General features: G+C 33.1%; 1 protein-coding gene across 3 annotated transcripts in view; it reads left to right on the forward strand.

The window, feature by feature from the left end:
* Positions 1-17350, forward strand: part of LOC145249553 (katanin-interacting protein-like) — a 648058-nt gene that overhangs the window by 240046 nt on the left and 390662 nt on the right. For all 3 annotated transcript variants that reach the window (XM_080111227.1, XM_080111229.1, XM_080111228.1), the window contains exon 22: positions 724-853. In XM_080111227.1, the coding sequence (XP_079967353.1) occupies positions 724-853 (130 nt within the window). The remainder of the gene's footprint in view (positions 1-723; positions 854-17350) is intronic.

A 17350-nucleotide genomic window follows, 5' to 3' on the forward strand; every position in this document is an offset into this window, starting at 1 on the left:
AGACACTTTATCAGATCTCCAATACTAATGACACTATGATACTATCCCATTGATTACTGTACATGCAATAATCCTTATCCCCGAGTGGCTTCCGGGCCTTGATAAGTGGTGACTTCTATGTAAAAAAAAAAAATATATATCTATAAAAGTGAGAATGAGTTGTGTGTGTGTGTGAGGACACTTCTCAACCTATATACTCAACAAATTTTTCATCTACAGACTTAAAATTTAGTATATAGGGCATTCAGACACGTGAAAACTTTTTATTCAGTTTTCATCTGGAAAAAAATGCGCGCTAAGGGGTCAAAATGGTAAACTTAGTACTTGTGGGTCGTCACATTTTTTATCTGTAAACTGCTTCACGACTAGGCATGCACGAATCGTTCACATTATGTTAAGAATATATAGGTTTAAAAACACATTTTAAAGATCATATTAAGCTGGCCTAATGGTTATCGTACGTGACTCACTGTCTTTGCTTTGGTTTGGATCTCAGCTCGAGTATTTTTCTTTTTTTTTTCTTATGAGAAGTGAACTGTTTAGAAAAAACATAATACTTGCATGCATGTGTCTCAGTTTCTTTCTGTTTTTTTTTTATTTCATTCTTTAAAGGGAATTTAATGTTATGTTTAATACCGGGCAATGCCGGGTACATCTTCTAGTGTTTATATAATGTCATTATTCTTTACATTTTTATAATTTTTGCATTTGATTTTTTTCCAGGAGATATTTTGGATGAATACTTAAACGAAACAAAGACTAACCCTTCACAAATGGAGCCCGTCTTTAGCCCTCTGCCAGAAATACCTGTGATGGCTAGCCAGGAAAAACAGGGGGTGAAATCTTCATTCATGTAAGTTTTTCTTTTTTTTGTTTTTTTTTCCTCGCAGTCATTATTTGCCGTCTAGTTATTAGCTCTAGAAGTGTAAGCCATTTTGAGTTTCAGAACAGTTTCAGATGGTTCGCTGTTACACACAAGTCCTGGGAGGTGACTTGTTTGTAGTAGACAGTCCCACAGAACAAAATATTCTTACCGTGTCGAAACCCGGGAAAAGAACATGTGAAATTGCTCCAGAAAAGGTTTAATATTTATGAAGCAATTCTGGTTTCTGATTGGTTGGTAGCAGAACGTGGTTTAATTTGATTCGTCAGTTCTTAGCAGCATCGTTTATAAATAGAATCGTCCGACTGTGTGGGATCATACCCCATTAAACAAAATATTGCAACATTAGCTCTAGAAGTGTAAGCCATTTTGAGTTTCAGAACAGTTTCAGATGGTTTGCTGTTACACACAAGTCCTGGGAGGTGACTTGTTTGTAGTAGACAGTTCCACAGAACAAAATATTCTTACCGTGTCGAAACCCGGGAAAAGAACATGTGAAATTGCTCCAGAAAAGGTTTAATATTTATGAAGCAATTCTGGTTTCTGATTGGTTGGTAGCAGAACGTGGTTTAATTTGATTCGTCAGTTCTTAGCAGCATCGTTTATAAATAGAATCGTCCGACTGTGTGGGATCATACCCCATTAAACAAAATATTGCAACATTAGCTCTACCAGAATATGCTTTTGATTTCTTTTGAATTAAAAAATGAAAGGTAAATTTGGAATATTTTATTTACATGTTTTAGCAACAAACTTTCATCCACCGTTTAGTTGTGTTTCATTATCATTGCATTGGAATACCCCCCCCCCCAATTTTTTTTTCACTAAGGCCAAAAACCACTCCAAGCGTGGTATTGAATTTTATTTTCACTGGCAGAGGCGTGTCATAATTGCACTCCAGACATTAGACCCATTAATGTAAAAGTAATAGTGCCATTACTAGAAACCAGACCTTAGATAACAGAAAAATAATATCAGATCTATAAATAGAAATGATGCAATAGTTACAAATATTGACCTACTTACAGATATATAAGGAAAAACCCCACGGTAACCATTCATTATGCCTCCTCTGCGGAAAAGGCGCCGCACGAAACTAGAATTCACTGTTCCAGGTTACGAATTTCTAGGACCAGGTACAGACCCCAAAAAATTCAAATACACACCGAAAAACAAACTAGACCTAGCAGCAAAACTACACGACATCGCCTACGGCGACCCCCAAAAATCTACAGAGGAGGCAGATGAGGAATTCATCCAAAACAGCGCAGGTACAGGATTCGTCGGAGGTCTCGCTCGCACCGCTATTAAAGCAAAACATGCACTTGGACTGGACAAGTTTTTCAGAGTAAATGAGATGGAAAGAAAGAAAGAAGTAAAAAGAAGAATATTACGAGAGGATTGGAGAACCATGAGAATGGACTTTTTACCTGTTTCATGGCAAGTTGTCAGGTCTTTATGATAATAATAATAATAATAATAATAATAATAATAATAATAATAATTGATCATATTTAACAGAATATTGACCTTTAATTAACTAGCTGTCCCAATCCAGCAATTTTTTGGATTTGCTTTTCTTTTTTTTAACTATACATTTTTTATCCCTACATTATATTTTGTTCCAAACTAAAGGAATTAACTTTGAAACAACTATCTCTTTATATAGTTAATAAGTAAACTCATTGATAACTGTCTTCATACAAAATTAATATTTGATTCTGGTTAGTCTGTTTTTTTTTTTGTTTTCCTTGTGGATTGTTGCAACATGTTATGAGAAATAAAACGTAATTCGATTTAATTCCTATCAGGAAATACTTTGTCCATTTCAGAATTATTTTCAAATGATTACCTTCTTAAAATAAAGGAACATAACTGACTTAAGAGTGAGGAGAGAAAGCACTAACCAGACCTTCACTGGATGAGTGCAAAGAAGACTGGGGTTTTGAGGAGGCTTATTGCCACCCAAATTCTAGTAAGCACCAATGGTCATTGCCAGTGAAAAATCAATGGCAAGTGGCTGTTGCAATGATGCAAATTCATTTGCAACCATTATGAAAAGAAGTTTAGAGTACTGGAAATCTAGGAGGACTTGTTGTCACCTAGATTTAAGGGAACACCACCAGTTGTTGTCAGTAATCTCTAATTATGACCTATGTAATAATTCCTTATGAATACAAATAATGATGAATAGCTGTACTTAAAAAAATATTAATGTTTGTCATTAACTAGCTGTTCTAACCTGGCGTTGCTTGGTAATATTTACTTGCACTTGTTTTTTGGCTTTTCTCTCTTTTTAAAAAAAAAAAAACTAATATTTTTTTTTTAAAAAAGAGAGAAATGTTTTTTTGTATTCAAAATTTTTTTTTTTTTTTAGTTCTGATCAAAGGGAAGAAACTGTGTATTTGACAAATACAAAGTTATCACGCTTTAATTAAAAAAAAAATTTTTTTTTGGTGACGATTTGTAAATAATTCCAACCCAGATAAAGTATTTTCTGGAAGAAATTTAATCGAACAAAGTTTTATTCTTAATAACATGCTGTAATGATCCTCAAAAAGAACTGACAAACCAAAACCAATAGAAATATTAAATAGACTTTACTTAATATATTAGATAAGATTAAGTAGTTAACCCATCATTGTGACAGGATGATGATGTGTTAATAGTAATACAGCAACTGATTTATATACATAGGTGGAATGTTTGCCCATCTAAGTACTCACCAGATTCAACATTGCTTAACTTTGATGATTTGATAGGAACTAGTATCTCAATGTGATTTAGCTGATTTATTTTCAACAAGATATTTGACTTTTTTGTTTCATTTTACTTCAGTCAAAGTTCTCAGAAATCAAGGGGCCCACTACCTGGGGCTAACACTTGAATTCTATACGAGATACATAAATATTCAAATGTTCCATTTAAGTTCTTTATCCCTCAAGCACTGAGTTAGTAAAGAAATTGAGGACATAATTTTCCTCTCCTCGATTAACCATTTTTATATGTTGTAGAATATTTTTCGTTTTGGTCTCTTGGTCTTACTGGGTTCCAGGACAAGAATTCATCTAGTCTGGTGGAGTATCCAGCTTCGTGCTGCTACTTGAGGTAACATCACTTGGAGAAGGTACACCATTCCTCGTAAAAGCTAGTGCGGGTTAGCCATATCGAGGGGATCTTATTTGGATGTGAATACTAAGTGATTTTAAATATTTAGTCAGGGTTTACTTGTAGGGAAAATATTCTCATGCCAGGTTGTTCTGACAAACCTCTGTACTAAAAGACAGTGTCTAGTAGGCATTCAAGTTCTCTCCACTTGACTTGTGTATGTATCTTTGTGTATATATAATTGATTGTGTATGTATCTCTGTGTATATATAATTGATTGTGTATGTATCTTTGTGTATATATAATTGATTGTGTATGTATCTCTGTGTATATATAATTGATTGTGTATGTATCTTTGTGTATATATAATTGATTGTGTATGTATCTCTGTGTATATATAATTGATTGTGTATATAATTGATTGTGTATGCATCTCTGTGTATATATAATTGATTGTGTATGTATCTCTCTGTGTATATATAATTGATTGTGTATGTATCTCTGTATATATATAATTGATTGTGTATGTATCTCTGTGTATATATAATTGATTGTGCATTGGGCATTTGTCAATTTTATTTATTATATATATTAATGCTGCCAGCATACAGAAGAACACGGAAGCAGGCAGTGTTCACACTGGTGTCAGGTAATGAGATATGTGCTTTTCGTATATCATGCATTTAATTTAAAAAAAAAAAATGTTAATTTAAAAATGTTGTACTAAAAATAAAAGACATCTTCTGGAATTCTGTTTACGTTTTAAAAGGTTTTACAAATTGATACGTAAGGCTTCCTTGTTTCTGGATCAAAGGTGTGTAAAAATTATCTGAAATACGTCTTGGTTCGAACTTTCCATAACTTTACGAATATAAAACCGTAACTCAATGAGAATTTGGATTATTTAGATTGTTCGGACGACTGTTCTCATCTTGAGTGGTTTGTTCTCAACGTTTCAGCCGATGAAACCTTTGTCAAACTTAGGAATTTGCACAAATTTTCGAATGGAACCCTTTATCTAATTTGCAGGTGTACTATGCTCTCATTTCATCAGCCAGGGCTGTGTAGTAGGTCTAAATAATTCTGAGTATCACCCACACTTAGGATTGAACCTTGAACCTCCAAAGGAGGGTCGCTTACAACTGAATTTATTTAGTAGTTTATCTATTATGCCACGCATCTCGTATAAATTTTAAGAGCCTTCAACCTATTCTTGTTTCTAGATGTACAATCTTTCTACTTACCATCATAGAACACTACAGATTAATATATATCTTTCTATATCTCTACTATTATATAACAGGAACTGTGTGTGCGTGAGTTTTGTTCTCTATGAACTCGGAAACGGCTGGGCTGATTTATTTAAAATTTCACACATAGGTACTTGATGTAATATTTATCAAAGAAGCAAGCGGCCACGCGTTTGTGCCTTGTGTGGCATTAAAAACACGAAATAAATAATCAACATTCACTTCGGAAATGTCCTTATGTCTGTCTGTCTGTCCTGCGGGCTGAGAAGAAAGAAAAATCAAAAAGATCCAAGATTGCATCCATGATCTTTTAAAGCCCTTGATCTCGCACAGTTCTCGCATGGTCACATGACACACCTGCTAGAGAGGCATGCCAGGACTATAAAAGCAGGTCGCTGAGAGGAATTAGGTGAAGCGTTCAAACCTGCGTACACTGAATAGTACTCTGCATCTTTTGATACAACCCGTGTAGTGAAATTTGCTTTGCGTCTCGTTCGACCTTTTCTTTTTGCTTTGCTACGCTTGATATATCTGGGAATGTTCTTACACACGTTTTGCATCAGAATGCCTCTGATAAGTATCAAAAATTGAAAATCCGATTAAAAATGGAAATCCGATTTTGACCCAAATTAACACTTTTATACAGCCTAACATAAGTACATTTGAGAAGTTTTATGACCACACAAGCAGAAAGGCCGAGCCTATAAAATAAACTGTAGATTCTTTTATAAGACAGGGGCGCGTTCGAAATGAATATTTTATTAGAGCACACTTGACCATGATATTTGAATTTTGTACATTTTACTTTAATTCAAATGATTATGTAAAATTAATTTCATTAAATCAACAGTTGGTTCTTTGATAAGGCAGAAGTGCATTCAAAATGTTTCTGTTGAGAGCACAATTGGATCATGATATTTTACTTTTACATTTGAAAATTTTATTCCAGCCATTATATAAAAATAGTTTTATCAAATCAACAGTAGATTCTCTACAGTTCAATAAATATACTACAATGTATTGTGAACTAAGTCACTGCAGCAAAGCATGTGAAGTTTTTTTCCTAGTGCACTGCACTCTTTATCTGTGCCTAAATCAAAACGTGGATTCCATGAACAAAGCTTCTTTCTTAGAACTGCACGCCTGTGGAACTCTGTTCCGTCTGCCTGCTTCCCACCTGACTACAACTTGGATGTCTTCAAGTCCAACGTTAACAAATTCCTAATGAACCGCCCTCTTAAATAAACACTTCATCAAATCTCCACACTAACGTACTGTACTTGCAATAACCCTTATCCCTGAGTGGCTTCCGGGCCTTGATAAGTGGTGACCACCGTGTAAAAAAAAAAAAAAGAAAAAAAAAGTAGATCCCCCAACTAGAGCAGGCAATCAATCGATTAGATTGAAAAGTGGGGTGATTTCACCGATTTCGATGACAATAAAATATGGAGAATGAAACATTCATTGATCCTCATTCAATCCTGGGCAATGTTAGGTCTCCCTGCTAATATATGACCAAATATATTAATGATAATAATGATAAAGTTTAATATCATTTTAAGATTTATTCTGTGATGCTAACTAGCATATAAATTGTATAGGAATATATATATATATATATATATATATATATATATATATATATATATATATATATATATATATATATATATATAACTACTTCATTTACTCACATAAAATTAATATACGAAAGTATAAATTTATGCGTGAACTTTAAGTATTTACTTCAAAAGTGCTCAATACATAGGTAGAGCTAGTTATTTACCATACTTTGGGGTAATTGCGCCAACTAAAAAAAGTGCTCTTTATATGAGTGGTTGCATTGCCAAAAGAGTACTTTTAGTTAGTTGGCACAATTACCTCAAGGTATGGTATATATATATATATATGTATATGTATATACTAGCAGAGAGACCCGATGTTGCCCAGGATTGAATTATGCTCAACAAATATTTCACACTCCTATATTTTTATTGTCATCGAAATCTGTGTAATCGTCCAGGAGGAAGCTTCACATGCCTCCATACAGTAACTTAGTTCAAAATATTATGCTACATTGCACTCCAGAGAACCTACTGTTTCTTCAATAAAATTATTTTATATAAACTTCTTTCCTGTTAACAAAAAAAAATATTAAGAAATTTACATGCAGGGTTTGAACCGATAGACCACATCATGCAAAAAAAAACAAAAAAAACCCGTAAATTTTCAAGTCTTATAAAATTCTTTGCGGTTAATGAAAACAAATTTAGAAATCTATGTGCGGAGTTTGAACCTACAAACCACGTCATGCAAAAAAAAAAAAAAAACACGCTATAAACTTACCCACAGTAGAATTTTCACTGCCCATCGTTCTATCATTGTTGCTAAGCGACGACATAGAAAAAATGATTTTACCGATGATAGATAAATTAAAATAACGGTTTCATTTATCGATTATCAGTAATTATCCGGGGTATTCTGAGACAAAACTTAACTAAGATCACTCTCAGACTTCTACACTAAAGTTCTGCAAATTTTAGAGAAAAACTGTTCAGCCATTTTGGAGTCTATAAGGAATGAACTCACACACACACTCACAAAGATGCATTTATATAATTGTAGATATATATATACATATATATATATATATATATATATATATATATATATATATATATATATATATATATATGTATATATGTCTGTTTAAATAGACATTTGGCGAGATCATTTGCGGACACCGCTCCCGTGGGTCGATTGGTAGAACTGCTGATTGTCAACACGATGATTCTAGGTTTAATCCTCGGCTTGGGAGAGTTGCTAGTCTAGCGGCACTGACGAGTTGTGATACAATGAAACAGGACTGTATGTCGATGACTGCATATATATATATATATATATATATATATATATATATATATATACACGCAAACACATACACATATACATATATTCTTTTTTTTTTTTTTTTTTTGAGAACAGTAATCTGAATAATCCAAATTATCAATCAAAAATACCAAAGTGTAATACTAAATGAAAACATTTAAATACATTATTTGCATATTTCGGACTGTTGCCATCATCAAAATGTTTTGATAGTTGTACTCTTTCATGTTCTTAAGGTTCATTTGATAGTAGGGAATTCCAAACTGATTGTTTTCTTGGAAGATTAACTGCTACAAGAAAAATAAAAGGTTTTAAAATACGAACTTAGTAGACAAGTGAAAAAGACAACAGTTTATTTCTACCATATATTGCAGAAAGGATTGTGAATATTATTAACAGCTTCAAGGTCACCTTGTATCAAGCATCCTTCTACTGAATTGTAACAATAGGCTATCATTAAATTAATTACTCAAACCGCTTTTAGTTAGGAAAGATTCAACCAAATGATTATTCAGTGGCTGAAAGACAACAGAATGTGAGAGAGAGTTAATTACGTTTTAAGCACATTACTTGATTTATAATATCATTTCGTTAGACCATTTTTAAATGCATATTGTTATTTTGGTTGCTTCTTCCAAACTATCCAAGATTTGCGGTAAAGGTTTCAAATGGCTGACACCTCACATTTCTAAATCCCGATCTTCATCAACATCTGAACACATGCCAGGCATTACCACCAGCATGGCACGATATCATCTGGATTTTGTTGTAGAAGACACTTTGATTGTTCAAAAAATTTGAATTTAATTTTAATAAATTAACATTTATTATAAAAAAAATCCTGCACTTGTCTGGTCTTTAAAACCATTGAATTTTAAATTGCGAATTCCAATATCAACAGTGTATTTTAAATGGATTCTCTATTCTGTTGACACACGCGTGTGACCAATGCTTCATAAAACTTTGATCTTCATCAACATCTGAAAACATGCTAGGCATTACCACCAGCATGTGATGTACAAGAAAGAAGAAAAAAATATATTATCTTGACTTTCCTGAAGAAGACCCATTTATTGGTCGAAAATTTGAATTAGATTTTAATAGATATATATTTATATTTATCCTGCACTTTGTCTGGTCTTTACAACTACGAAATTTTGAATTATATATATATATATTAAGTTATGAAAATATATATGGTAATTTAAGCTACACCGAATATTCTGCATTTCATCCTCATGAAAATTCGTCAGGCTTATGATTTATTAGCCTGACGTATTCTCACAAGAATGAAATGCAGATTATTCTGTGTAGCTTAAATTGCCATATATATTTTCATAACTTACTACCTAGTTCTACATATGTATTGAGCACTGTTGAAGTAAATACTGAAAATTTATGCATAAAGATTATATCTTATATAATTTATGCAATTAAATGAAATAGTTATATATTGATTATAAAGATCAATAATTATAAATTATTAATCAGTTTCAAATCATTGATTTCATTTGCTTTTCCTTTTGAAACTGATTCATAATTTATAATTATTAATCTTTAAAATCAATATTAATATAGCTCTAGGATAAATATACCTATTGAGCTTATTATATATCCACAGTATTGTGAGCAAGATTATTTTAAAGTGTTGACACATTAAAATAAACTTTGCTCTTTAGACTCCTGGTTTAATTCCCTCTATAAAATTAAATATATATATGATGCTATAATCTAATACTAATACTAATATTTTAATTTTTAATAGAATTTTCCATTCATTACTTAATTTTAACCTTATGTAGAGATGTTAAAATGTAAAGATTTCCAATTTAAACACTATTTTTTTTACACACCGGTAACTAATCTTGCTAAACAAAGCCTTTAAAGGAGGTGCATGGATACAATTAAAAAGATAAAATGGGTTTTAGATATGAAAAACTAAAGTGTGACAGTCTGATTAATGGATGGACGACCAGAGCTTTTTATAAAGATGTATGGACATAACTGTTAAACTACTTGCAATCAATCGGATAACCAACAATATCACTTTTTGTTGTATTTGCAGTCTGCTTTCTACTGAAAGTGAAAGTTTATGGGAATTACAAATTCACATGTGCTCCTCAGTCAGTATGTATGTCTTGGTTAATGTGGAATGACATACAGCACTTAAATGGTCACACATATTGTATTGGCCAGGCTCTGAGTTGCTTAACTTTGGTGATCTAATGAAAATTCACTGCTTTCATTCTATTTTGGCGCTTATCAATGAAAATTAAATCCGACAGACTAATAGGGATGGTAACTGACAGAAGATATACTATTTTAACTTTTCTCTTCCCTGCAACCTCTTCCCCCACAGAAGAGACATCACGAGCCTGTCTCTGCTTTATCATTTTCATGGCAAGTGCTCATCTGAGCTCCAATCTATGGTTCCCCCGTGCCAGACTTTCACGAAAAACACTCGTCTAGCTGACTATCAATCTAGCTATCAATAATTTTCCCCACTCTGTATCTGTGCCTAAACTTTTTTTTTTTTTTTTTTACATAGGCATCACCACATTATCAAGGCCAAGAGGCCACTCAAGGATAAGGGTTAAAGAGTGTACAGTAGAAATTGGACAATATAATAATCATTAGTAATGAAAATTTGGTAAATTTGATAACTTATATGGAACGGCTCATCAAGAACTTATTTACGTTAGACTTGAAGACAACCATATTGTAGTCAGCCGGAAAGCAGGAAAACGGAAGACAATTCCACAGGCGTGCAGTTCTAAGAAAGAAGCTTTGTTCATGGAATATACGTTTAGGTTTAGGCACAGATAAAGAGTGGGGGGAATTATTGATAGTGTTTACAGCTAGACGAGTGTTTCTTGCGAAAGTTTGGTGAGGGGGGACCATAGATTGAAGCTCAGTCGAACACTTTCCATGAAAATAACGATACATCAGAGACAAACTCGCAACATCTCTTCTGTTAGATAGAGGTTGCAGGGAAGAGAAAAGGACATCTCCTACGAGGCTACGAAGTCTATTTTGAACTCTATCAAGGCAGGACAAGTCCTTTCTAGCAGCTCCTGCCCAGATGTGGCAACAGTACTCCATCCTTGGACGTACCTGGCTCTTATATAGATAGAGAATAGCATCAGCAGTGAGATATCTACCGGATCGATAGAAAGATCCCACCATTTTTCCAGCGGCCTTGGCAACAGATTTGATGTATGTGTTCCATTTAAGATCAGGAGTAATGGTCAAGCCAAGAAGCTTGTCAAAACTTGAGGCCTCCTGAAGACGAGAGCCATTCATTTCAATTGATGCCAGATGTGGATCAGAATGTTGATGATATAAAGAGAGAAGCTTGGTTTTAGATGCATTAAAAGTAACCAGCCACTCCTTACCCCATTGTACTACGTGCTCAAGATCAGAGGAGAGAGAATTGGAGAGAACTTGGTCATTTACTGTCTTAGATGTGCTACCATAAATGGTAGTGTCATCAGCATAGATGTCTACAAATGATGTAAGGATGTGATTTGGAAGATCATTAATGTAGATCAGGAAAAGAGTTGGGCCCAGGATGGACCCCTGAGGGACACCAGCATTAATACTGTGAGCTTCTGATTTTTGCCCCTCAACTACTACTCTTATGAACCTATCAGAAAGAAATGATTTAATAATTGAGAAGACATTTCCAGCAATACCATAGCTAGAGATCTTATGAAGTAAACCTTTATGCCATACCCTATCAAAGGCCTTAGATATATCAAGAGCAATTGCCCTAGAAAGGTTGCCTCCGTCGAGGGATTTGCTAATCCTATGAGATATAACTGTAAGCACATCTGCTGTAGATCTAGCAGAATGGAAACCATATTGAGTGTCACTAAGAAGGTTATTTTTGTTGAGATGGTTGATTACTTCTGTATTTAACACAGATTCCAGCAACTTACTCATGACGCACAGGAGACTTATTGGCCTGTACTGAGAGGGGGATGAGCGATCACCTGAATTCTTAAATACAGGGCATACTGATGAAATTTTCCAGATTCCATGAACAAAGCTTCTTTTTTTACAACTGCACACCTATAGAACTCTGTTTCGTTTTCCTGCTTCCCAGCTGACTACAATATGGTCGTCTTCAAGTCCAATGTAAACAAGTTCTTGATGAGCTATCCCCTTAAGTAATCAAATTTATCAAATTTCCACTACTAACAATTGTTACAGCATTTTCCCATTGACTACTGTACACTCATTAACCCTTATCCTCGAGTGGCCTCTGAGCCTTGATAAGTGGTGACTCCTTTGTAAACAAAAACATACAATATATATGCATGATAAGAAAGTTAATGTAGTTTAACTCAACATTGTTTAACTTTGGTTATCTAATCAGAATTTGCTCAATGCTTTCATTCTATTTTGGCGTTTAGCAATGAAAATGCTATTTAAAATTAAATGTGACAGACTTATAGAGATGTGTACACACATCTTAGATATTAATTGACAGAAGGTCTATTATTTTAATACAATATATATATATATATATACATGATAAAATGGCTAATATAGTTTGCTTGAAGCATTGTTTAGTGTGTATATAAAGTCAATACAATGCAGAGGTGTAACAAATCAACAAATGCGTCAAAATTAAGACATATAACAGTGGAACAAACTATGCAAACGTTCACAACAGCCTCTGTATGCATATTTAGACTAAAGTCGAACACATCTCTGAAGAAAGAATATTTTCCCGAAATATCATACAATGTGGAATTTCATCTGCAAGTATAAAATTAAAGATATATATGTATATTGTATAAATGAAAAGTGAATCTGCATAGCTTCTATTGTTATGTCTTAATTTACTTCAGTTCGTGTTGATCCACATTGTATTATCTTTTATAAATTTCTTTTAAATATATATGTTTTTTTTTCTTCTACACTGTAATTTTTCTTCACCGCTATTATGTTGCTACATATGTCAGTAGCTATTAATATAGAAAATATATAATATTAATATGGAAGAAAATAATCCTTTTGATAATATGTATGCAACACTTTCGCTGACCACATTCCGTTTCAGCCAGAATCAATCAGTAGAGCCTGAGTCTGTATGTAAGCGTACATTTTTTGCATCTAGAGTAGCGCACATTTTACTTGCTTGCTAACAGTAGATCACCGCTTACATTGGTTATTTAGTGTTGTTTATTGTTGATTCACATTGTTTGTTACTGCTAGTGAGTTTGCTGTATTTATGTATTCTGTTCCAAAAACGTAAAAATTATGAAAGGCGACTTGCTGGCACATGTTCCTTTATTTTAAAGTTAAAATATCCAGTCTAATATAAAGGGCAGGAATTTCCTGAGACAGGATGGTGTACATCTCATGAGTCAACCCCTCATCTTGAAGGGCGAGGGATTGGCAGACTAATCAAATCACAAGAAACCTACTGCTGAGAGGAAAGGGACAACCCTGGGGATCATAGAGTAAGAAAAGAAAAAGGGAAAAATGAGTCAGTTGGAACTGAAAAGTGAACAGAGCAGGTCCTCGCTAATGCAGCAAGGTACTCTTTTCTAATTAAATCACATTCTCTCCATGTTAGACCGATAAGGTATGTGCTTGAATCATTATACCCCTTAAAAAGGGGACAATTGCCATACCCAATTTTACACCTCCAACTTATTTTTAATCCCTAGAAGTTTGACCTCGCAAGTTAAATAAAAAGAAATATAATAAACAAATCAAAAACTATTCTGTACTTTGACTAATCAGTCAATTAATTTCAAGTCAGTTCCACCCAGAAGTGATAAACATTTATTTCTGTTTCACTTTGTGTGTGTGGGTGTGTTCATGACAATTTCATATCATTTCAAAAAAAAATTAACACAAGTGAAGCATGCATGGTTCCCCGTGAACAAAGCATAAAAAATGACTAAGCTCAGCATCCCAATTTTTCAATTTTGACCACTTAGTAGCTCGTTTTTCTGGATGAAATCCGATTAAAAAGTTTTCTACATGTTTGAATATCCCATACACCAAATTTCAAGTATGTAGATCAAAAATCCTTTGAGTATATAGGTTAGGTTGAGAAGTGTCCTCATACACCCACACACACACACATTCTTACTTTTATAGATATAATAGATTAGGCACAAAGATAATTACTAGATATCAGTTGCACAAGTCCTACAAGTCATGTTTCTGTCAACATAATGTTGCACAAGTCGTTTACAGTAGTTGAATGATAACAGAAAGATATATATATATATATATATATATATATATATATAGAGAGAGAGAGAGAGAGAGAGTTAATTACGTGTTAAGTGCATCACTTAGTTGTATTATCATTTAGTTTAATGTTTTCACTTTGTCTACTTCATCTAATTTAACAAAATAGGTGACGCATATGAGCAGACATCAAAGTAACATTCAAAATCTCTGGAAGAAAAAAAATGACCCACAAAATTATCACCCCATCAGTCTCTTACTATTGTTATATAAATTTGCTTGAATATTTAATTAATCTAGCTGTAGTGGACCAATTAAAAGATACTATCTGCATGGCTTTAGATTAAATAAGGAAAAGTTTGTAGTATCAAGAAACACTAGTATACAAAAATAGTGTAATAACCACAGCTAAGAGTAGGTAACCCGAGATGTATATATTTATAGCAAGTAAATAAAGTAAAGTTAGGATAAATAAATAATAATAAATAATAATAAATAAATAAATAAGTAAATACATGGGTGCAGTTAATAATGCGAGGTTAGGTAGACGCATCGTTAATTTCACATATATATGGGGTGGGCCCCTAAGATGGTGCTTTCGGCAGTGGTTATGCTTAACTTTATTTTCAGTGTTAAATGCATCGCTGGTATAGGCACATACACACATATAAACACATATATGCATATAAACTCAGATACAGCTGCATCCGTATACATACGTTCAGCCATGTATATCCGTAGATACACACACATATATATACATTAACAGCTAGATGTATGCAAACATATACATGTGCACATAGATATAGATATACGAATACCCACTCATGCATATACACACGACCCATGAGCACATATACTCATACACGCGTACACAGAAACATATATGTAAGCACGTATAAAGATATATATACACATAAACATACCTATATACATAAATATATGTACATATACACATATAGACCCAGTTATACATATAAAATGAAGATACATATAAACATATATATATATATGTAAGCACGTATAAAGATATATATACATATAAACATACCTATATACATAAATATATGTACATATACACATATAGACCCAGTTATACATTTTATAAAATGAAGATACATATAAACATATATATATATATATATATATACATACACATATATACATATAGACCCAGTTATACATATACAAATGAAGATACATGTACAGATCCTCAGTGAGATGCAGATGTATATACACATACACACATACACACACATGCACCCATATACACGCATATACAATTATACAAATATATATATTCATAAAAATATAAATATACACACATACGTAGACATATATACATATACATAGAGATGTGTATATTGATGCTAAGTAAGTAAAGTTAGGATAGATAAATGAATAAACAAGTAAAGGATAAATAAATAAGTGGGTGTAGTTAATAATGCGAGGTTAGGTAGACGTATTGTGAGATATGTTCAAAATACGTGTTGGTGGTTTAATTTTTAGGGGTCTGTATTTATTTGCTTTGCTTATTGGATAGGGATTAATTTATAGTGTCTAGAAAAAAAAACAAAAAACTCCACCTCCCCCTCTCTATATCCATATATCTCTACCCATGCCTACCTGAATCTGCTACCCCCCACACACAATACAATCTAATGTATCTTAACCCTCAAAACTAAAATATTGTCAATACCCATCTCCATCCCCCCTTATTATCTCCTACCTCACCCCCCCTCTTTCTCTATCTTTTTTTTCTCTCGTATTTCTTCTAAAACAATTCTTCCTAATACTAACAACCACTTCTGTAAGGCCTGACGAGGCTGTTAGACCATAAACATGGTCCAACATCTGAAACATATTTAGCCAAGCAGATAAAACGGTAATAAAAGAATAAAACAAATATTTGCTCTGCAATAGTATTGAACACTCTCTTCAGGGTTTTATTAATTACCAGTTTTACCATATATATATATATATATATATATATGTCAATTTTTAGCAATTTTTATTTAGATGGGATAGTACTTATAGAATATTACTGCCAATAATATTTTGTAAGACTTATAATCACAGGTTTCCATACCAGTTGATTGTTAGATAATTTTATTCTGAAGTGTAAATATATATATATATATATATATATATATATATATATATATATATATATATATTGTAATATAAAAACTGAGATGAAAAGGCTTAACCTTAATATAGAACAGTTCATCATGAGATGAAAGAAAAAGAAACAATTGAATATACAGGAAGAACAAGATAAAAAGAGCTGACTTAGTATTTAGTATTGACAAAAAAGAAAAATGACGCTTACGAAGATGGCATTTTGCAACCTTTAAGATCAGAGTAGGTCATGCCTCTTAGGTCAAGTAGAAAATTTGGAGATAAATATCTCCCTGTAAACAAGATATAATATTAGAATATTTTATGTCGTGGCGTTGTTTATGTGTTCACTCCTCGTTGGGTACCAGGAAATGGTTTATCGATTTTGTCGAAAATATCACTCATAATTTAAATATGATTGTTGGTATGACACAATTATTTTGCAGCGAGTGGAACTTGGTTTCTCCAAGTTTGTTCAGTTATGTATGTGTGTATCCAAACGTATATTGATATGCATATTATTTTTGTATATGTTTCTATGAACACATACATGCTGGTTCCCGCAAGATCACCCAAGTTAAGCAACGTTGAACCTGGTCAGTACTAAATGGGTGACCATTTGGGACTTCTAGGTGCTGTATGTTCTCTCCGCTTATCTCAGCATTGTTTCCAATCATCTTGGACTTTTTGTTGCCACTGGACTCAAACAGTGCCGATTCAGGAGAGGTGTGGCTGGGGATTTTGCAACCCTTGCTTCACAGTTACACATGCAGCTGCCCTTACAGGGGGTATCCTTTGTCTTTCGAGACTGAACGGAGGCATCACATCGCATACATGCTTAATTAATATACAGCATAATCACTGGTTCACATTAGATCAT

This window comes from Euprymna scolopes, chromosome 28 (genome assembly GCF_053919585.1).
Source record: "Euprymna scolopes isolate OS-2025 chromosome 28, ASM5391958v1, whole genome shotgun sequence".
Taxonomy (NCBI): domain Eukaryota; kingdom Metazoa; phylum Mollusca; class Cephalopoda; order Sepiida; family Sepiolidae; genus Euprymna; species Euprymna scolopes.